The 23,995-nt window shown below is 46.5% G+C and overlaps 1 protein-coding gene across 8 annotated transcripts in view; it reads right to left on the bottom strand.

The window, feature by feature from the left end:
• Window positions 1-23,995, bottom strand: part of Mgst2 (microsomal glutathione S-transferase 2) — a 44,878-nt gene that overhangs the window by 18,994 nt on the left and 1,889 nt on the right. Inside the window, exons 1-2 of one of the 8 annotated variants that reach the window (XM_063281577.1) lie at window positions 11,814-12,155; window positions 3,055-3,208 (exon numbers count right to left, since the gene is read on the bottom strand). In XM_063281577.1, the coding sequence (XP_063137647.1) occupies window positions 3,055-3,112 (58 nt within the window). In that variant the 5' untranslated portion in view covers window positions 3,113-3,208; window positions 11,814-12,155. The other 7 variants (XM_063281575.1, XM_063281576.1, XM_063281573.1 and 4 more) reach the window with 7 other exon arrangements.

Below are 23,995 nucleotides of genomic sequence, written 5' to 3'. Positions count from 1 at the left end.
TTACAATCCGGCCCCTCACTGGTCACCAGTGAAGTGTGAGTACGGCTGAGAACCAGGACTACCTACTAGAAATCATCAAATTAAAACAGACTGGCCAGTGAACCCCAGGGACCTATCTGTCTGTCTCTCTCTGTCTCCCTAGCACTGGGATTTCAGGCCTGCACCACCATGCCCAGTTTGCAGGGGGTGGGGAGGTGTATTGTTGTTGTTGTTTGTTTGTTTGTTTGTTTTATTTTGTTTTTATATGAGTTCTGGAGATCGAAGCCTTTGCATTTTCAAAGCAAGTTCTTTACCACCTGAATTATCTCCCAGCTCCCTCATCTCCTTACCTCACAATTACCTCCTGCCGTCTGTCATTTCCCTTCCCACTACCTCCCCCAGCTTCCTGTCCTTGATGGTTGTCTCAAACAGGCTTTGGTCTCACTTTAATATCTCAACATTCATTTCTGACGCACTGGTGTTTTATAAGGAACAGCTTCCTCTTGCAAAATCCCACACCGACTGTGTGGCTTCGGTCTCTCCTCTGTGAGCATTCATGGAGATAAACGGTTTTCTCCTGAAACAGCCCACTTGCCCTGTGACAGAAGTAAGTCAGAACTGAGCCTGGCTTGGGAAGGATTCCCCCAGCAGGATCCTTTCCTTCTCTTTGGCTCCCCGTTAGCTGAACAGCGGAAGTGCTTAAACAGCGGAAGTAAACATGCTAAATATGTAATATTTAGGGCTGAAGAGATATGAAAGAGAGGGGTGGGTACTGTCCAACCCTCCTGTCCAACCCTCCAGTACACCCTTGCTGGGCAAAATAACTGTGGACGAGCCAGTAGCTCTCAGGACCAACGAAAGAAGGGAGCCCTGTCTATTACGGAGAAATTGGAACTTGGCCTTTCTGGCCCCCAATACCACCCCGCTGGGCCTATACTGTTTACTATTTCTCCTAATTTGCTTCATAGCCCAATGAAGCCTATGCGCTCCGGGATTAACCAACGAGCTGAAGGGTTGCCACGGGGTTTCTTAAGGGTTTCCACGGGGTTTCTGAAGGGCTTGGGAATGAGTAAACATTCTAAGAGGTCAGTTTCTCTCAAGTCTGAACTGCAGCCAGTACGCGCCTGTCTGCCACACCGGCCAAGGAAATGAGACAGGTGTGGGAGCATCCACAAAGAGAAGGAACGTTGGACTTGCCGTCAGGTTCTGGAGTAAAAGCCCCCAGTCTACACTCTGAGCTCATTGCCTCAGGAAGAACCCAGCTGCAGATGGCGCACGGTAAATTTGGACAAGCTATTCCATCCCTTCTGTGGAAAGACTGAATTTCTCTTATCTTTCCTCTTTCTCGGGGCTGGGGGATGCTTGTTTGCTAGGGACAGTAAAGGGGGCTACTTCGTCCACTGCTGAGGACCGCTCAATCACAGAGCCTTCCCCGGGGGAAGCCACTTCTCTATTTGGCAGCTTCTCTCTGCAGATAAGAAGTTTAGGACTGGAACAGTGGTAAGGACCTATTCTGGGCCAGTCGCCATGGAGGTACTTCCTACTCAGGATCCTGTTTGGCTTTCTGTGCTGAGGACATGGAAAAGCAGAATGTCCTGGCCTGGAGCAGTCAACTTCCGGAAAGCTGAATCACACAGGTCTAAGTGTACTTCCGGAAAGCTGGACTACACAGGTCTAGGTGAGCTTCCGCACACATCGATCCTGGTGCACTTCTGGAAGGCTGGACCACACAGATCCTGGTAGGTCTGTCTTAAAAGCCTGAGCTATTTATACCTTGGCACGAGGTGTCCTAAGTCTATGAAAACAAACTTCCATTGAAGTGGCTAGCTAAACAGTCTCTGTCTCTCCGTCTCCCTCCCCCTTCTCATCCACCCCCAACAATTAGACTTTTTTTTTTCTGCCACAAACATCATTTTTCTGGTCTCTTCTCTTCCTGTTCTCTTCTTCCGTCACCATCGAAATGCTTCACTTCTGGTCCCAGAACACAGTGTCCTCAACATGAGCCAGCACACAAAAGGCTCTCTGTGGGGAGAGAGCGTTTGTGGGAAGAGACGTGTAGCCCTTGTCCCTGTCTGCTCTGCAACTGCAAGACCAGAGCACACTGTCTGCTTCGACCCGAGTTCTTCAGGGGTTGGTAGCAAATTCCTGCTCTGTTCCGAAAAGGCTGCTAAACAAAACATGTGTTTGAAGGTTTAACACTTTGCCTTATCCGCAGAGCAGACTGGCTAGGCCAGCCACTGGTGAGTGTGAAGACCATGCTCTGCCGCTAAGCACAGCAGTCTTTTGCTTCTGGGAGTGCAGCCTGCACTGTCCCCAGCTCTCCACCCAGGTTTCCGGAAGATACATCCCATAAAGAATAAACAGGCACTCTTGGAAAGAACTTCTGTTCACTAAGCACAAGGGAAGACAGCATGCGTTGAATAACTTTGCTCCTGGGGAGACAGAGCCTCCATTTCCCCAGGCAGAATTGGGGGTGGTACCATCCTAGTAAAGAAATCTTGCAATGTTTAGACCTCATTACTTAATCTAAACTGCAGATTTCTGCAGAACTTTACCCTGGTGATCATATCGGCTATGGGCAGTTTTTCTTAAAACCAAACAAAAAATGCTAAATGTTTACAGCCAACTTTAGAAACAGGAATAGTCTCCCAGTGAACACACCTAAGAGATAACTGTGCTCTCCATTTTCTGTGCTCATGTTCCTGCCTAAGACTCCTGGTGCTCCCCGCACTGAGGTATGAACCGTCACCATAAATGATACAGAGTCACTGGGCCCTGAGGCCTACGACATCCCTGAGAGAACTAGTCTCTGGAACATTCCCAAGTTCTACCCATCTCAGGGAAGGAGCGGGCAGGACACCCTGAGCAGTCTCTGCTGGGCACCAGGATTACCAACGAAATGCAGGCTTGAAACCCAAACACTGAAGCAATCTCTCTCTCTCTCTCTCTCTCTCTCTCTCTCTCTCTCTCTCTCTCTCTGTCATAAACACACACACACACATACACACACACACACACACACACACACACACACACACACACACACACACACACACAGAGTTCCCGAGTTCTTACTTTGCTGACAGGCAGAGAGAAGGGAGACTGCAGCCAGCAGGCTTGAATCCCCCGCCATCTTTCTTTCACTCTCTGATCTCTTTCACAGAACTGTATGTAGGAAGCCAGCTGAAGAACGAAGGCTCTTTAGGACCCTGATGGGCTGATCTTCTCCCTTATAAAGGCAACAGAGTTGAGTCAACAGAGTTGGGAAAGGAAAAAAAAAAAAAAAAGCAGGATTCAAGGTTGAGTAACAACCTTTGCACTGCAACAGAAAACCACAGAAGCAGGCGAGGCTGGGCTGCTGGCACAGCTCCATATCTGTTCCTTCCTGAACACACCCTACACAGACACACACCTTACACACACACTCACACACAGGCGTGCATGCACACACTTACCAGCTCGCCCTGAGTGAGCCTTCCAGCCTCAGCGCCTCAGCTACCTGCCTTATTTTCTCTGCTTCTTCACCAGCCCTACACCCTCCCCAAAACCTTCCTGAGATTTCTCTAATCTTTTGTGTTAGTGTGACTTTCTGTCCCATGGAGACTTTTCTATGCTAACTCAACATCTACGCTAAGATGACTTGTCTCACCTAGCAGATTGAAGATCCAGAATTCGTGTTCTCGTGTGTGTGTGTGTGTGTGTGTGTGTGTGTGTGTGTGTGTGTGTGTCCTCCAGACTGACCCTCTTGGGCTGCCTACTGAGTTACTGTCTTTCTTTTGAACAAATCCTGAGACACACACACACACACACACACACACACACACACACACACACACACTGATCTCTCCCAATTCCTCAACGCCAGCTCCCAGAGACAAATTAAAAATAAAAGCCCAAAGCCTCTAGAAGCCTTGTGCATCCTCTCTGTTTTAGAAGTCAGTTTTTGACACACTCTTTCATTGGGGACACTGGGCCTCTGGGCCTCGAGCATTTGTAGTTATTGCTCTAGGATTCTGAGGTGTTTAACCATATCCACAAGGTGAAGCAAAGCTCAGTGCAAAGGCTCTGAAAGACACCATCTGCCCCGGAGGCTGGGCCTGGTGCTGAGGCCCAGCAGTCTGGACGGTGAAGGCCTGTCTGCCCAGGAGGCCATGCCTGCATATGTGCTATTCCTCAGTGGCTTAAAGATGCCCTTGACCTTGTACCAACAGGGCACTCGGGCTCCCTGGTGTCAGTCTTATTCATGGCCCTGTCCCCCACTCACCAGAAACCTCTCGATTCTGTTTTGAGGCTGGTTAATCCTGTGCACAATAGCTTCTACCTCTAGAAAGGTAGAAAGCGATGCGGCTTCACTCAGGCTTTTTGACCCTTCTTGCAGAGACAGCGTTTCTACCGCTGCGGAACCAAGGCCCACAAAACTGGAAGGGTGTTTTATTTCCTGAATACATATTGTTGTGTCTGAGCCAGCAGACATACCAATGAGCCACTGAGTGGAAGGACCAGGGATAAGAAATAAAGATCAAAGCTGGGCCAGCGAGATCTGCACAAGCTGGTCACTTATGCCAAGCAAGTTCATTAAGAAGCATGGCATCTTAAACCTATGTTCAGGGGGAATAATGGCCAAGGTCAGCAGAGAGCTCAGTCAGACAACATTGGCAAGGAAAGCACAGGTTACCTCAGACACAGTTGTTTTAGGACTGCTAGCCACAGGCCAGGGTGAAGAATCAGATCCCAGAAGCCACCACCTTGGCTCCTTCAGAGCACTGGCTCTGGGATGAGGCAGGCTGTGCCAAGTCCATTCCTGAACAAGGACACAGAACTAATGTTCCTTTTGTCCTTTTCATCCGGACCTCAAAGTCTAGTTTCTGTGTGTGTGTGTGTGTGTGTGTGTGTGTGTGTGTGTGTGTGTGTGTGTGTATAGTTATGTGTTTATGGGTATGTGTGTGAACAGGTATGTGTGTGAACAAGTGTGTATGTAAAGGTGTGTGTGCAGGTGTGTATACAGGTATGTTTCATACAGGTGCGTGTACAGGTATGTTTGTATACAGGTGTGTGTACAGGTATGTGTACAGGTGTGTGTCTACAGGTGTGTGTTTGTGTGTGTATGTGTGTGTGTGTGTGTGTGTATGTGTGTGTGCAGGTATGTGTGCAGGTGTGTGCTCAGGTGTGTGTACAGGTGTGTGTACAGGTGTGTATCTATAGGTGTGTGTACAGATATGTGTGTACAGGTGTATGTATATAAATATGTGCACATACAGGTATGTGTGTGTACAGGTATGTGTGTATATATAATATATATATATATATGGGTGTAGGTGTGGTATGTATACATGTGTATGTGTGTACAGGTATATGTGTGTATAGGTATATATGTATAGATGTGTGTACAAGTATGTGTATACATAAGTATATGTGTGTATACAGGTGTGTGTATAGGTGTATGTTCAGGTTATACATATAAACTGAACAAGTATGTGTGTATATAGATAAATATGTGCGCAGATGTGTGTGCAGGTATGTGTGTGTTCAAGTGTGTGTGTGTACAGGTATGAATATGTGTACAGGTATGTGTGTACAGGTATGTGTGTGTTCAGGTGTGTGGACAGGTGTGTATATGTGTATGGGTATGTGTGTATAGGTATGTGTGTGTACAGGTATGTGTGTGTGCAGGTGTGTGGACAGGTATGTGAATGGACAGGTATGTGTGTGCCACACCCCACATGTGGAGATCAGAGCTGGTGGTCTCCTCCCACTGTAGAGGACAGGGAGTGAGCTCAGGCCTTCAGGCTTGAACTAAAAGCGCTTTTACCTACTGAGTCACAGATGTTCTCTGTAACATCCCCTGGATTGAAGAAGAGGAGACATTTCTCTGCGGGACACATCAACTCTTTTAGAATGTCCCTTTCTTCTCTTTGCCTTTCTCAGCACTAGGGATTAAACACAGAGCCTTGTACATGCCAGCTATGTACCATAGAGCAGCAACCAGGGCCTGTGGATGCTAGCCTTGAACCACTGAGAGGCAACCTTAGACATTGCTCGCAGCTAAGAAGAGGTAACTAGGGGGCTGGAGAGGTGGCTCAACAGGTTCAGAGCACTGGCTGCCCTTCTGAAGGTCCTGAGTTCAATTCTCAGCAACCACATGGTGGCTCACAACCATCTGTAGTGTGATCTGATGCCCTCTTCTGGTGTGTCTGAGGACAGCAACAGTGTACACATACAAAATAAATTAAAAAAAAAAAAAGGAGACACAAGGAGAGGGAACTAAGAGAGTAAGCAACATGTTCACAATAGCAGGTAAGTACATTTAGAGTGTGTCGTTCGAGAGACGATGCCATTCTCTGGATGAGGCAGATCAGGGGTTGGTAACAGAAAAATGCTTCTGAACTATGGGGATGAATTGTTTTTATAAGATGGAAACATTAAATATAACTATTCTAGAAGCTCTAGGCTCGGCCCTGGGAATGCCGCTTCATAGACTAGCACCTGCTTAGCACAGACTGGGCCCTGGAATTGACCCCCATCACTATAAAGTGGGGTTCTGTCTGGGCAATGTAGTAGAACAAGTCTCAAAACAAATGTTATTTCTGCACAATTCTGATAACCGATGTAAAGAAATGATATCTATAATGAAATAAATGTTTTCTCTCAAACATTCTCTATCGTACAGCCCCACATTCTTCTTTGGCCCACCCTCTCCCTCTCCTCCCTGTCCTTCAAATATAATAAGAGCTTCCAAATCATGACAGCTTGTCCATCATTCCGGAGGGTGCAAGGCACTCTGGCAAAACTCTCCCAGCTGCCAGCATGCTGTGTGGCAAGGGAAGAACGAGACAGAAAATACATCTCTTTCCCGGAGTTACTCAGAAGCAATCAGGGAGGCAGTTCTCTTGATAACCCCAATGGTCTGGGTTGAAAGTGCATCACAGATACTCTCCACATGGCTCAAGTTTACCCAAGGACGTTCTGACCAACTTTTCTGAAAAGCCCCATGCCAACTAGGCAAGGTTTAAAGAAACATTCAGATAAGTGAACTAGGAATGGTACCCACTTCTCATGTACTGCAAAGATATGGGAACCAGCAACAATAGGATAGAATAGGATACAATGTGATACAAGACAGAATACCCCATTGCTTCTATGTTTTCCAAGGGCTCCTGTGTTGAAGGCTTGGCCTCCAAAACATTGGCAGTGCTGGACGAATCTTCAGTGAGCAGGGCCTAATCTGGAGTGCATGCCTTTAAATCCAGCACTCAGGAGGCAGAGGCAGGCAGATCTCTGAGTTCTAGGACAAGCAGGGCTACATAGAGAAACCCTGTCTAGAGGGTGGGGGGAGGGGGACATATTGGGAAGACGTGAGGCCGCTGTGAGAGTGCCCTTACAAGAGGGATTGAGACCCTGCCCTCCCCCCTTACTCTCCAGTCACCATGAGACCAACAGGCATTCCATGTAACATCCTCCTGCCAAGAGATACTGTTCTACCTGAGGCCCAAAGCAGCTGACCATGAGCCAAAATGCCCTCTTTCCCTTTTAACTGATTTTTCTCCTGTATTTTGTTACAGTGGCACAAAGCTAAACAATACAGACTGTCTTTCTCGCTGTTCAGAAATGGAGGCTTTTTGCCTTATCATGCTATATGAGGAGAAGCCGACCAAAGAGGATAAAGGCACTTTACCGTTTTGAGGAGTCATCTGCCCTAGGCACAGGCAGGTGGCTTCTAGTCCTGTTAGAACAAGCCTTGGCACAAACTGCCCATCATCCAACCCTGGAGTGTCATGCCAAAACCCAAAGATAAAAGAACAAAAGGCAGGAAATAGAAGACGACTCCTTCTAAGTAAGGGAAGGCACTGTTCCTAACTACTGACCTACGCTCACAGCCTGGGGTAGGAGCCAGAGGCCACTCTGCACATGCTTTTTCTTCAAAGACAAGTGATAGTTCTGTCCTTCCAGGACCCTGCACACATGCAGATGAGCTAACACCAGGGAGCAAACATGATGCTATCCACAGGCATCACCAGCCATGTGTGCTACCAAAACCCACGGCTGCCAGCCTCCAGTAAGGACAGAGAGACCAACCCTGTGTGTTGATGAGGCCACACCGTCTCATAACACAGGCTCCAGAATGCAGGCATAATTTCCAAGGCTGCACGGGTTCCCCCAGTAGACTGGAAATACCATTTGAATGGCTTCACGATGGCTTTTGACAGTAGTAGAAGGTCTCAACCTGAGTCATCTAAAGTTTATTTAAGGCTTAGGAGAGGATAAAATAAAAGAATCCAGAGGCTAGTAAAGAGAAATAGAAGTCCTCCTTCCAACTCCCACACCGAGCTGCAGCTCTACACACACACACACACACACACACACACACACACACACACACACACACACAACACACACACACCTTTCCTGCTCTCAGCCACACATACTAGCACACATTCATGCTAATACATACATGTTTACTCAGTACCCATATCCACACAGACACACCACTCATGCATATAAAAGGTGGAGATTCCATAGTACCACACCTTAAACAAAAGTTTGACAGCATTAAGTAGATGATGCACTGCAGGCTGGCTTTTGGCTGTAACAATAACAAGTGAAACTAATGTAATAATTTGTTTCTAAGTAATGTTATAGTCTTAATTATGACTGTTTTCAACTGAACAGTGTACTGGATTACACTTATTAGACCAGGATTGTGACAAGGACTCTGCCCTAGTCCCTGAAGACCATGCTCAGAGTCTGATACTTGAACTCAACCAGGCTCAGAGCAACGAGAGACTGGGGCCCAAATCACAGGCCTGAGGTGCTCAGGGTGAGCCCAGGGTCCCTGATGTCATCCTGGTAGCTCGCCGTAAATTGCTGGGGATCATGGTACAAGCAATGTATGCACCTGAACAGGTAATCCATACACTTGAGCATGAGGCCTGACTGAGAGTGTAATTGGTCTTGAAGAGACTCCAAGTTCAGTTCCCCTGCACAGGTGCCACATGGTTTTAATCACTCGCAAAGCCAGCTCTTGTAGGATGTGACACCCCTGGCCTTCCTCCCTCATGTGCGTGTGTGTGTGTGTGTGTGTGTGTGTGTGTGTGTGTGTGTGTGTGTGTGAATCTTTAAGAAACATATTTTTTAAAGATAATGAAACAATGAAGACAAGGTATTAACCTTCACCCAGTGACAGCCCTGCACAAAGTTATCTCCATGAATCTGTGTAAAAACTAAATACATATTTTTTTTCCTCTACTGTTAGATTGCTACCGTGAGGCTCAGAGGTTAGCAACTGGGCCAAGCTCTGCTACCTGCAGCCTTTCTGTTTAACTTTGGTCACATCACGGGGTCTTCTCCCCACACGTGGAGCTTCAGATTTAGTTGGCATCCACTCCAACTGAGCAACTGAGATTTCCTAAGATTTATCTTTGTTCTTATTCATGTATGTGAGTCACATCCGTGCTTGTCCACAGAGGTCAGAAGAAGGTGCTGGATCTCTCCTGGAGCTGGAGTTACAAACAGTTGTGAGTCAACTTCTGTGAGTGCAGACAACTGCACCTAGGTCCTCTGAAAGAGCAGGAAGCACTCTTAATCCCTGAGCTCTGTCTGCAGCCCTCCACCTCATGCCCTGCCCGCTGCAGAGGCTCTGAGTTTGTCAGCAGTTAACACTTCTCAGTAGTCTGCACTGTCTGAAGTGGTACGAATGGGCAGATTTCTGGGCTTCTTTCTGACATACAGCCTCTCGGAACTCACACAAGACTCCCATGAGGTTGTAAATTATACCCATTTTACAGATCCAGAAACCAAGATCCACTGAACTTCCGATGCTTGGTTTATTATTTCAGTTAAAAATAAAAACAAAAACAAAAACAGGAGTTAGACAGGCTCCCTAGACAGTCAGTTGGTCAGACAAACAGACAAACAGACAGGGCAACCATGGCTAGGTAATAAAGGTGGCAAATTTCCAAGATGGCTGACTTCTTCCTTACCGTCCTAACTCACGACATCCCCTACTGGTGGATTGGCTGAGCAAGTGCAGGGCCTGACAAGGATATGTCAGGACAGTTGTGTACCAATCAGCCACTCTGCCTGTTTTCAACTCACTGACCCAAGAGTAAGAGAGGAAGACTCTTCCGAGGCCTCAGAACCCCCAGGCCTCGAGGAGAGACTAGAGAGTTTCAGCTCCCTGAGTCTCCGCTCTCCTTCACAGAGGGACTCTTTCTTTGCATGTGCTCTGTGTGTGTGTGTGTGTGTGTGTGTGTGTGTGTATGTGTGTGTGTGTGTGTGTCTGCGCATGCGCGTGTGTATGTTTCCCCAACCCACAAGAAATGATGTCCTTAACTGCTAGTTCTGTCTATGGATGAGTGAGATTTCCCTGCTTGCTGCTCTTCACATGGGTACATACGCATGCACGTGTGAGTGTGTATGTGTGACTGCTGCATGTGTGGATGTGCATGTGTGGGTGTTAAATAAACATCTATGGAACTCAGGAATCTCTTGGGTTTTTTCAACACAAGAGTGACCAGAGAACTTCCTGAAGCTTCTGTGCTTAGTTCTTCTTGTTCAGCGAGTCATTCAGACATCCATGTTGTTTTGTGTGTGAACACATCCCCCCAGCCCCATCACTAGGATCCTATGGAGCCTACAAAGACATCGCTGTGTGCATGACATATAGCATGTGGGCTGAGAAACCGTGGGTTCTGTGCTTTCCTCCGTGTCTCTCGGGGTTTGTTAAGGTAGAAGGAAAAGGTCGGTGGAGCACTATCCCCAGCCCTCAGAAAAGGTTGGCCAATTAAGAACCAACAGCGAGATCAGGAGGTTCTCCCTCACTCCCTCCACTTTGAAATGCAGCGCTGAGCCTACATCTGGGCTGAGGGGACTAGCAACAGTTAACTGCAGCACAGGCCAGCGGCCACATGACTCAGGAAAACACTCATCTGACCAGATCGCAGGCCAAACCGCCAAACCGAGGCCAGCAGGAAGGAAAGTGACACTGGAAAACAAGAAATCTACCAGCCCGAGCTGGACCCTCCCCTCCCCCCTGCCCTTCCCCCTCCCCCCTCCCACACCCCGCCCCCATCCCGAGTAATACAGGAGGCCAGGAGGGCGGTTATCCAGCAAGACCGCAACTGCGCTCAAAGCTTAGGCATCCGCTCTTATTTGTTTTCTTCCTCTATGTGTTCCTTAGGCTGTGTCTGTCTGGCTCTAGCCTTTGTTCCTGAGGCTTTGGCAAAACCTCCTCAGAACAGAATTTCGGTCACTGACATTTTTCACCCCCCCCCCCAAAAAAAAAAAAAGTACCTGGGGCCAGAATTCCCGACAAAGCTGCCCAGTGCATCCTCCCTTTCCCTCCACCCCCGAGTCTGTTTCTCACGTTCTTCTCAGCAGATTTGGTACACCCCTAGTTTGCAGGGAAGGCGTCTAAAGAGTCACCTGGTCAGACTAGGAGCAGTGCCTTCAATTCTACCTACAGGTCTTCACAGCCTGTTTTGTCGGACCACAAGGGGGCGCAAGTCCCAGGAGTACCAGGACTGTCTGTCGCTTAGAGGCCACTCTGATCTCTCAGGTATTACTACCCCGAGGATGCACGTCATCAAAACTGAAACAAGTCAGTTAGAAGTGAAATGGGGGGTGGGGTGGAGGGAAGTCTGCTAGAATCATTTTTAAATGATCTGTAAAAACGCAATTTTTCAGAGATAACAAATAGATCGTCTCCAAGAGTCCTTGACAAGAAGCGGCACACATAATAGCTCAAAACCACAGGTAGAAAAATACATAAATACTGTTAGGACTTAATCCTTAGCCCTGACTGCTCGGCACTAACAATTCCAGACCAGACTACTCACAGAGACCACGTAGATTCACGTCTGCCTGAGAACAGCACATCCAGAAAAGGCTTCACATTTGAAAACCACGACCCGGGTCTGTGGCAAACCCCAGAAAAAAAAGTGCTTCCATGTGCTGGGTACTGGATTTCTTGAAAATAAAATGTTTTGAGGAAGCTGACATCTTGCTTTGGATGTTGACTTAACTCTAAGTTTCTAGAGTATCTTGACTGTGAAAATAAGAATAAGTAGCTCTGTTTGCCTACAGTCACTACAGAGGAGCAAGTGAGAGAGTCAGGTGAACTCTGGAGAGGTTCCCAGGACCAGACGGACGATGGGCATCAGGCTCACGCAAGATGCAGAGTGGCGATTCAGAGTGTCAGCTAGGCGAATGGTCTGGGGAAAAGGGTGTGTGTGTGTGTGTGTGTGTGTGTGTGTGTGTGTGTGTGTGTGTGTTGGTGTGTAAGCAGAAGGAGCAGCAGTTAAAAGGCTTGAGGGGAGAAAGGATATGTCATGATCAAAGAATTCTGGAGTTGTGGGAGGGCAGAGCAAGTGAGGAGCCAGGGTGGGCCCACACAGAGCCATGCTGGCACCCTTACCTCATACCGGAGGCACTCCGTCTAGGGTTAGCTCACCTCCCGAGACAGTGGACAATGTCAGAGACTTTTTTAAAAAACTTGTCACAGCTGAGGAGTGGGATGCTACTGGCACCTAGTGGGTAGAGGCCAGGGATGCTACTGAATATCCTATGTTACACAGGGCAGCCCACAACAAAGAATGATCCTACTCTCAACAAATGGGATCTCATAAAACTGCAAAGCTTCCGTAAGGCAAAGGACACTGGACACTAGGACAAAACGGCAACCAACAGATTGGGAAAAGATCTTACACACAGAGGGCTCATATCCAAAATATACAAAGAACTCATGAAGTTAGACCACAGGGAGACAAATAACCCTATTAAAAATGGGGTTCAGAGGTAAACAAAAAATTCACAGCTGAGGAATGCCAAATGGCTGAGAAGCACCTAAAGAAATGTTCAACATCTTTAGTCATAAGGGAAATGCAAATCAAAACAACCCTGAATTCCACCTCACACCAGTCAGAATGGCTAAGATCAAAAACTCCGGCGACAGCAGCTGCTGACGAGGATGTGGAGAAAGAGGAACACTCCTCCATTGTTGGTGGGATTGCAGACTGGTACAACCATTCTGGAAATCGGTCTGGAGGTTCCTCAGAAAATTGGACATTGAACTACCTGAGGATCCAGCTATACCTCTCTTGGGCATATACCCAAAAGATGCTCCAACATATAACAAAGACACGTGCTCCACTATGTTCATTGCAGCCTTATTTATAATAGCCAGAAGCTGGAAAGAACCCAGATGTCCTTCAACAGAGGAATGGATACAGAAAATGTGGTACATCTACACAATGGAATTATTACTCAGCTATCAAAAACAATGACTTTATGAAATTCACAGGCAAATGGATGGAACTGGAAAATATCATCCTGAGTGAGGTAACCCAATCACAGAAAAACACACATGGTATGCACTCATTGATAAGTGGCTATTAGCCCAAATGCTTGAATTACCCTAGATGCCTAGAACAAATGAAACTCAAGACGGATGATCAAAATGTGAATGCTTCACTCCTTCTTTAAAAGGGGAACAAGAATACCCTTGGCAGGGAAGAGAGAGGCAAAGATTAAAACAGAGACTGAAGGAACACCCATTCAGAGCCTGCCCCACATGTGGCCCATACATATACAGCCACCCAATTAGACAAGATGGATGAAGCAAAGAAGTGCAGACTGACAGGAGCCGGATGTAGATCGCTCCTGAGAGACACAGCCAGAATACAGCAAATACAGAGGCGAATGCCAGCAGCAAACCACTGAACTGAGAATAGGACCCCCATTGAAGGAATCAGAGAAAGAACTGGAAGAGCTTGAAGGGGCTCGAGACCCCATATGTACAACAATGCCAAGCAACCAGAGCTTCCAGGGACTAAGCCACTACCTAAAGACTATACATGGACTGACCCTGGACTCTGACCTCATAGGTAGCAATGAATAGCCTAGTAAGAGCACCAGTGGAAGGCGAAGCCCTTGGTCCTGCCAAGGCTGGACCCCCAGTGAATGGGATTCTTGTGGGGAGGGTGGCAATGGCGGGGAGGACTAGGAGGGGAACACCTATATAGAAGGGGAGGGAGAGGGGTTAGGGGATATTGGCATGGAAACCAGGAAAGGGAATAACATTTGAAATATAAATGAGAAATACCCAACTTAATAAAGATGGAAAAAAAAGAAAATATATTTGTTTGTCTGTCATAAAATTAACATGTGATAGGTTAAAAAAAAAAAGTGATCCTACTCACAGGGTCCATGGTGCTGAGGCTGCAGAACCACCCAAGGACAGTTAGCTGGAAGACTTGCTGAAGAAGTTTGCACTAAGTCTCACTGTGGCATCAGGATGGCATGGCTACTGGACATAAGAAGGGGTCTAGTAGGGAAGGGTATGGGGGTGCCCTGGCCAGTAGGGTGTCAGTATGAGCAGATACAGTAGATGAGAAAAAGGTTTGACGGACCACCTCAGTAGGATTGGGAGGGTCCTTGTAGGGGTCAGCATCAGGCAGAGCATAAACGTAGGGGCCATGTTTGAATAGCACATGAAGAATAGTGAGCCAGGAATCCAGGAGGAAGAGCCATGCAGGCCAGCTGCTACCCAGATGAGCTGCGGTGAGAGCCTGTCCCTGAACAGGCATCTCCACCTAGCATCTCGGGACATCTCTGGACAGACTGTGAGGGGAAACCGTTCTACAAAACAGTGCAGCCACAGTCTCCACCCCCTGGGAGAAAGGAGAGAGGATTCACCTTCTATGCCCAGCTTCCCACTGGTCAATCCCTACAGCCGCATATCTACACACTCTCTGCCATGCCTGGCATCGTGAGCTTGAAGTTGCTGGTACATCCTTACTGAGAGCCTAAAGCGGCCTCAGTTCACTCGTAACCAGTGTGATGACAGGCAGTGCTTCCAGGGCAATGTAGGACAGCATCTGATTTACTCAGCGATGCACTCATAACCGGAGCCTTCAGTATAAGAAGTCAGCTTCCCATGAGCCACCATGCTGAGAGGAAGTGTAGGCCACGTGAAGAGCCCACGTGTAAAGGCCGTGGTAAACGCCAGCCGACAGCTAGCATGACCTGCTTCACCTTACTGAAGATGTTTTCCCATGACTCGAGCTCACCGACATGGAGTTACTCCCCAGCTGAGACACAAGCCAGTCCCACTAACCCACATAACCCATGAGCAGAATTAAATGTTTCTAGCCCTAAATTTTAGGCGTGATTTGTCTGTCGCACTAGAGTAGCCACTGGAACGGCCTCATTACAAGTTAACAGTGCCAGCTCCCGCTTGCACCAGAGCAGTACTCTGAACAGGGGACAGGAGCATCAGAAACGTGGCTGGTAATTCTCAAGTGGCAATACAACAGAGCACACCCCAGCCCTTTCCTCACCTGCACCCCACATTCCAAAACTCAAGGAAGCTTATCAGCTACAGTGGAGCCAAGGGGGAACACTGAGTCGAACGCTTGGGACAGAGAGGAGGTCAAGAAACTTAGAGAGGAGATACTGTTGGTCTGACTGATGAAGGAAGTGGGGAAGAGGGCAGGGCGTCCCTTTTCTGACTTGTTTCTAGGTGGCTCTACTTGATGAGAGGGAAACTGGACCCTGACCGAGAAGCTCAGTTAAGAGCCACAGCCCACAAGACTAATAGAATCCAGTCTACGAAGTCTACGGCCAAGTCATAGATCTTAACCCACAGGCCCCGAGAAAACATAGGGCTTATGTGAACCTCCTCTCCTGAGTGGTATTTTCCACATAACAGGTAGGGGATGTTCATCAGCTGAGTCATGCATTTAAAAAAGCATTCTGTCAAAGGAGACAGGCAGAGCTACAGGAAGAGCAAGGTTCCTTCAAGAGCTGCCCTCTGCAGATGCATGCCTAGACCCCAAAGCTTGCTGGGGAGAGAACATCCTATTGTTTTACGAAAATCCACGAAAGGAAAATGTTAATATGTTGTTGTTTCCCATTTGTAAGAATCATTTGTCCTCCCTCTCACCTTTAACACAAATGGCAAGGTCTGTGAGTGGCTAATGCTGGTCTTTGGTAAGGTCTGTGAGTGGCTAATGCTAGTCTTCTGCAAGCTATTTTGCCATTGTTACCTTTGACTTTTGCTCCTGTAAATGTTACTTTAAAATCATAAAACTAGGGCTGGAGAGATAACTCAAAGGTTAAGAGCACTGACTGCTCTTCCAGAGGTCCCGAGTTCAATTCCCAGCAACCACATGGTGGCTCACAACCATCTGTAATGGGATCCGATGCCCTCTTCTGGTGTGTCTGAGGACAGCTACAGTGTACTCATATAAATAAAATAAGTAAATAAGTCTTTTTTAAAAGATCATAAAACTAGTAATATTCAGACCTGGAGAGGATCTTATAAATTAGTAATGTGGCCAGTTATGGTGGCACATGCCTTTAATGCCAGCCTTCAGGAGGCAGAGAGGCGGGATCTGCAGGGGCTCCAGGCCAGCTAGGGCTACATAATGTGACCCTATCGATAGTAATAGTATCAACAACAACAACAACAACAACAACAATAACAACAACCTAACAAACACAAGCCCCCAGGCTGGACCACCAATGTCAACTCCAATTTAGAAATGATTAAGTCCCTATTTCTAGATGCCAAAGGGGACAGAGAGTGTACACCCTCTTGAGTATAAGCAGATAAGACCTCTTGTGAAACAGTAAGTCCAAGGGAGACCTCACAGTACAGAAGGGCAGGGCTCCAAGCCCCTAACCTGCTGTTGTCCCCACACAGCTACTTGTTCTGGTTCCCAACTAATCTCAACACAACAGTGCCTACAGCAGACACTTCAGAACAGCTATACAGTCGTGTTAGGGGAGGGAAATTCAATGTGGGGGTGAAGCAGGGAAGAGGGGTGACTCACGACAGGGACCACACAGCCCACTGTCTACTCTTGTTTTTTTTTTTTTTTTTCGGAGCTGGGGACCGAACCCAGGACCTTGCGCTTCCTAGGCAAGCACTCTACCACTGAGCCAAATCCCCAACCCCCCCGCCCCCCACTGTCTACTCTTACGGGTCTTCCCAAGATCCTCACAGTAACAATCCACATTTTTCACAAGAAGAAAATGAGGTACAAAAAGGTGAAGAACTGCCAGGCAGGCATAGTGATGCGCCTTTAATCCCAGCACCCGGGAGGCAGAGGCAAGCAGATCTCTGAGTTTCAGGACAGCCAGGGCTACACAGAGAAACCCTGTCTCCAAAAACAAAACAAAAAGACGAAGAACTTCCGAAGATGACCCAGCTAATAAGACGCAAAGTCCGCGTGTCACTCACTCACTTCAGCCCAGTGCACTCTGCACTATTGCGATCCTCTCAGTTTATTCAACTCCATCCCTCTAGCCTGCTCCTTGTCCTGGAGCAGTCTGAGCATAGGGTGGACCAGGCTCAGAGCTCCCGCAGCCTGCAGTTCTCCAGACTCGCCACCAGATGGGGCAACGACAGGCAAACTCCTGCCTCTTACCAATGCTCTTGAGACAGACATGCGTGGGGGGAGCGGCAGCAAGGAGAATGTCAAAACAGAGTTCTATTTAAGAAAGTGAAGCCTTCTGCCTGCCCCGTCTCCCACCGGGATACTTGGTTGGCTCTCGGCAGGCTATAAGTGAATTAGCTTTTCTTCCTTCCGCAGCCTACTGCTAACCCACATCTGATTCTATTTTCTCTCCATTCCTGACACAGGGCAGGGCACTAATCCCACCCACGTCAGAGAATAGAGTGTCCTGAAGAGAGAGGGCGGCGACAAGCTGGTTGATGGAGAGGCTTTAGGCTGTAGCTCTTTCCTATAGCTACTGGAAAGCCTTTTCCCTGATACACCCCTCCCCGCACACCTACACAATGCACACACATCACAGCACACACAGCAGACACCATGCACAGATCACATCAGGAGACACACACTGCATCACAGCACCTCCAACACACAGCACATCACAATACGTCACATCGCAGTGAAGCTCATCACAGTGCAACATGTAGCAATACCTGACAACATATATGACAATACAGTGCATCTGAACATATTCAACTCACAGATAACAATGCGTACATCACATCACAAGGCACACACCACAGATTGCAGCACCCAACACAAACACATCACAATATTCATGTCAGACCACAATACAGCAAGTCTCAACATACACATAACACATATGACACACACATCACAACTCGTCACATAACACTACAACATGTCCCAACAATGTCAACGAGCCATAAAGACGTCTGCAGTGTTGTCTTCGCTGCTTTCCCTGTTCCTGAAAACAACTTAAAGAAGAAAGGGTTGATATTTGGCTCACGGCTGGACGGCCGGCCATCATGATGCCACCCACAGTGGGCAGATCTACCCACTTCAATTAATCTAATCAAGATTAATGAATCTGATCTACACAGGCATTCAAAGAGCTGTCTCAAATGTGGTTCTAGATGCCAGGCTGACAACTGAGATTAGCCATCACAGCTGGTTCATGTTTACTGTCAGGGCTGGGAAGACAGATCAGTGGCTACGAGCAAATGCTATTCTTGCAGAGAACCTGGCTTCAATTTCCAGAACTCATGTAAGGTGGCTCACTCATAACTATACCTCCAAATCCAGGAGATCTGATCTGATACCCTATTCTGACCTCTACAGTCACACACACACACACACACACACACACACACACACACACACTATACACACACACTATACATATGCATATATGCACACACATGCATGCACACACACATAATCACACATTGATACCTACATCTGCATATAAATTATTTTTAAACATTTATTAGCAACTTGAAAGGCTCTAGAATCATCTAAGAGACAAACTACCAGGGATAAAGGTGAGTTAGTCTCTAGGCTGGGTTAACTAGGGTGGAGAAACCCAAGATAAATGTGGCCGGCTGCACTATCTCATGGGTTCTCAGACTGGGTAAGAAAAGCCAAGCAAGGGGCTGGAGAGATGGCTCAGTGGTTAAGAGCACCGACTGCTCTTCCAGAGGTCCTGAGTTCAATTACCAGTAACCACATGGTGGCTCATAACCATCTATAAAAAAAGGGATCTTGTGTCCTCGTCTGGCTTTTGTAGGTATATGGACTGAACCTCTGAACCTGTAAGCCAGTCTCAATTAAATGTTGTCCTTCTAAGAGTTGCCTTGGTCATGGTGTCTCTTCACAGCGATGAAACCATAACTAAGACAGTGTTCATTATAAAATCTGATTTTCCTGGCTTTATAGCTATAAATATGCTAGTGAGCTTTGGTGTGCCTTGAGGACTCAGTACTGTGCAGCAGATCGAACAGACCTTCTTTTCCTGTTGTCTCTGACCTAAAGTTCTCTAGTTAACTATACATTTACTTTGCTATGAACACAGTATAAAAGTAGGTAGATGCTTAACTGTGCTAGATGAATAAGAATTGTGTTAAGGGCTGGAGAGGTGTCTCTGTGGTTAAGAGCACTGACTGCTCTTCCAGAGGTCCTGAGTTCAAATCCCAGCAACCACATGGTGGCTCACAACCATCTGTAATGAGATTTGATGCTTCTGGTGTGTCTGAAGACAGCTACAGTGTACTTATATTAATAAATAAATAAATCTAAAAAAGAATTGTGTTAAATTAGAACAACATGAGGTCTGTCTCCTTTCTTGTAACCACAAACTGCTACTGCTACCTGCCAGTTCAAAAGAAACTGTCTGTTAAAATAGTTGGCTTGCTCAAATTCTGTTAATCTGCCACAGAAAAACTATTACTTTAGTGTATAGATGTATTAGGGGAGGAAACCATGTGAGCAGCTGAGTGATCAGATGTGGAATTTAAAATAACTTGTTTTTAAAGATATGGAACTTGTAATCATTGTGTGTAATTGAAACTCATGATTAAGAAATTATTGTAATGTGATTTTTTTCCCTGCATGGAGGGTTTCATTAAGGTACACAAGGACTAAGAGGAAAAATAGAGCTGGTGGAGTTGCTTCATCCGCAGTGTGTGTGAGTGAGTGCCTGCTTTGCATTAGTCCCCGACCCAGCATCTCCTCCTTGAGTCACTGAACACATGGCCAGAGCTGGCCTCTGGCACATAGACATTTACAGGGAAAAACAAAAATAAATAAAAAGCAGAAAATAGGTCCTTCCAGGACATACCTGAAGGCTGTCCTGTGAGAGCCAGGGAGGTCCCCACCCACCGTGTACACTGTGATCTTGACACCCAGCCTTCAGAACTGAACATCAGGGGCTACTGATTACCAAACCCACTCCAGGCATTTTGTTATACAGCCTGAACCAATGTGTCTATAGAATCATAGGTAATTACAAGAAAACCCAGGGTGTACGTGGGATACTGGGGCTGTACTTTTCTTCACAAAGCAGGCTCTAGAGCAGTGGGAGAGAGAAGGGGAAAGGGACCTTGTGCCCATTGTCAAACACATTGCACCAAGGCAAGTCTTTTCTATACTCTTGGGTCACTTCCTAGTCCATTCTTCAATTTTGTTCTGTTTTATTTAAACATTTGTGTATGTATGTAAGTACCCGAATGCGTTTATAAGCGCCATGTGGACTCAGGCACCTATGAAAGCCAGACAAGAGTATTGATCCTCTGGAACTGAAGTCATGGGCAGTTAGAAATCAAATCAGGGCCTATGCAAACCTGGCAAGTGCTCATAACCCTTGAACCATCTCTCCAGGCCCCAACCCTATCTACTTTTAACACCCTAGCTTAGATTCCTAGAAGTCCATGGTAAGCCCTGAGGATTTCATTCCTTTGATTTAAGGAAGGATCAAGAGAAGGTTTTCAGGCTCCCCTGTTCACGATTGCTTGGGTCACCAAAGAGCCCACCATGCCCCTACAATGCTGGAGATTAAAGAAGCTTCCACAGGAGTTGAACCATACCAGCACATCTCTCAATACTCTCTGAGCACATGGTGGTCTAAAGTGCCCAAGTGTTCGAAAATCCCTAGTGGAAAGAACATGGGGGAGAGATCTGCCCTGATAAACATCTGAGCAGCTCCTTTCAGAGGCTGTCTTTCTTAGGGGCAGCAAGTTGGGCTTCTCAGAGGGAAGATTGGCCTGGCTAGAGTATCCCTTTCAAATAAGGCCAGACCAGCCTGGTTTGCAGCTGGAAGGCAAATGACCCCAGTCAGTGTTGGAGGGTGTCGGCACTATCAGAAGAATGTCGCCCACTTTGCTTCCAGCCTCTTCTTCTTGTGGCTAAAGATTTCCAGACTGCCCTTCGGTTTCTTCAGTGTGTTCAGAGACTGAAGCAAAAGGAAAACTTACTTTATTCTTCAGGGTGGTCAGTTTTCAAATGGGGATTTAAGCCAACTGTGAACTTTTCAATCTTGCTTAGTTTGGACATTGATTTTTGTCAACGCAAAACACAGCTTTTTCTCACCTCAAAGGCAGGAAGAGTTTATGCTGGGGCAAATTTGAGTAGCCTGGACAGAGATCCAGGTTACACAAATAACGTAACCCAAGATGCAAGCAATTATCATCCTAAAACAAAATAAGTCAGAATACTTATCAAACACAATGGTGCAAACAGCAGGGAGGCCTGTGATCGAAAAGTGATGGCCATTGCTCAGGTCTCAGATGCTATCGGATGACGTTCTTAGCTTTGGGGTTGATAGAAACCAGCAGTCTATGAATCCAGTGCATCCCAGAGGTTTTACCTGCTAGTTGGAAGGATGTTAGGTCAGATAGAAAATTAGCAACAGAAAAAGGTCTCTGAACAGACAACCACCAAATAATTCAATAACTCAAAATAAAAAATGAATAATCTGAAAGTAATAAATCTGAGGCATTTCTGGGGGAGCTCGCCGGTGTGGTGTCACATGACTTCAAAGCATTATTGGCTGCTAACCCACAGCATGCTCCACACACTGCACATGTAATCATACACAGCACACCGTGAACCCCTGCCTGAAACATCTCAGTTCAGACTCAAGTTTGCCGTATACTATTAATTGCAGTGTTTCTACTGTGAATACAAACCTCCTCCTCGTTTTCACAAAAATGCAGCGGTTCAGTTGCAGAAAGCGGACTTCCAATACTAGTACTTAGCAGCTGCCATTCCTCAGCAGACAGGCATCACGTTAGGACTGATAGATGTCCTTCTCAGTAAGCAGATTTGCTTGATCCTTCATCAGTGGTAGAACTACATGTACACTGGCTGCCCAAGATGAATTTCTTTCTTACTCACAAAGACTCACTAGGTAACGGCCTGTTCCTTGAGCTAGCTCACCTCCCTGGTGCTGCATGCTCAGTCGCCAGTTAGGTGGGAAACCCAACCAGACCTGACAATGGGGATGGGCAGAAAGTCAGCCCCTCTGGACAAACTGATACTCAGGTACATGATTTCCTGGATCCCCACCATTCCGCAACATAGAAAGGAAGCCTGTAAGAAAGTCCATGGACACTGAAATGGCTCAGTAGGTAAAGACAATTTCTGCCCAAACTAAGAACCTAGGTTTGATCTCCAAGGACCCTTTAACAGGAGAGAATTCAGAAGTTGTCATCTGGGTGTTGGCTCAGTGGTCAAGAGAATTGGCTGCACTTCCAGAGATCCTGAGTTCAATTCTAGCACTCACTTGGTGGCTCACAACTGTCTAGTCCCATGGGATCCAATGTCTTCTTCTGGTATGCAATGTACATCCAGACCAAAACCCCACATATATAAAATACATAAATCAATCTTTTAAAAAGTTGTCATCTGACCTGCACAGGCTCATGCACTGATGACAGAGCACTGACTCTCAACCTTCCTAATGCCGTGACCCTTTAATACAGCTCCTCATGCCGTGGTGATCCCCAACCATAACATTCTTTTTGTTGCTACTTCATAACTGTAATTTTGCTACTGTTATGAATCATAATGTAAATATCTGTGTTTTCTGATGGTCTTTGGGGGTGGTCACGATCCATAGGTTGAGCACCATTGTGATAGACTGCGGTGATCAGTTTTTATTATCAATTGGTCGTGTCTATGAATATGTTTCCAGGGAGTATGTTAGCTGAGGAAGGAAGACCCACCCCTGAATCCGGGCAGCAGCATCTCATAAGCTGGAGGCTTAGACCGAATAGAAGGGAAGAAATGATAAACCAGCCTGTTCCCATCTTTGGCTTAAAAGCCACCTTATAGTAAAGAAAAACTAGGTTCATTCCTGTTTATGACTAAACTTCTGATTCTCAAGGATTGGGCTATGCCCCACCTGTAACTTTAACTGCAAATGGCTCTGCATAGCTTGTTCTTTGAAATGGTAACCATGTGTTTGCCTCAAAGAGTTGTTCCGATCATCTTGCAAGCCTACCTTTGTTTTAGAAGGTTGTTAGGACTATCTGTTGTCATAACCACCTTGCTGCACTGTTCCTGTAACTTCACCCATTAGCCTGCCAAAGTCCTCATGTGGAAAGCCCCTGCCCTTGAACTATAAAAACCCTTATCTGGACCATGTCCAAGGCTAAGCTCTTGAATCCCACCTTAGGGAAAGACAGCCCAGTACAAGAATACAAAAGCTTGCTTTAATTAATTTGGCCATTATGATTTGGGTCAATGGTCTTTCTCCCTGAATCTTTGAGATTAACAGAAAATGATAAAAATGTAAGGAACACCAACATTCATCTCTCACTTCCTCCTTGGCCAAGATACAAGGAAACAGGAAGTCCCAGTTGCATGGCTACCACCGCCATGAAGATGCCTTCGTCTTCACCACCACACCGGGCTGCATCCACCTGAACAGTAAGCTGCTGGACCTCTCCTTATGTTGCTTTTTCCAAGTATTTTGTCACAGCAACAAGAAAAGTAATAAACAAATATGCATACATATGTATGTATATATATATATGTGTGTATATATATGTGTGTGTGTATATGTGTGTGTATATATGTGTGTGTGTATATTTACATATATATGTACACATATATATATATGTATACACACACATATATATATGTATACACACACATATATATATGTATAAACACACGCACACACACACACACACACAGACACACACACACACAAACCTGATCCTTCCTCCTTTTTGTTCTTATTCTTCCTTTCTTTCACT

Source organism: Rattus norvegicus, chromosome 2 (genome assembly GCF_036323735.1).
Source record: "Rattus norvegicus strain BN/NHsdMcwi chromosome 2, GRCr8, whole genome shotgun sequence".
In the NCBI taxonomy this organism is placed as follows: Eukaryota; Metazoa; Chordata; class Mammalia; order Rodentia; family Muridae; genus Rattus; species Rattus norvegicus.
Note: the sequence above shows the minus strand (reverse complement) of the source record. Positions and strands in the feature narration are given on the sequence as shown.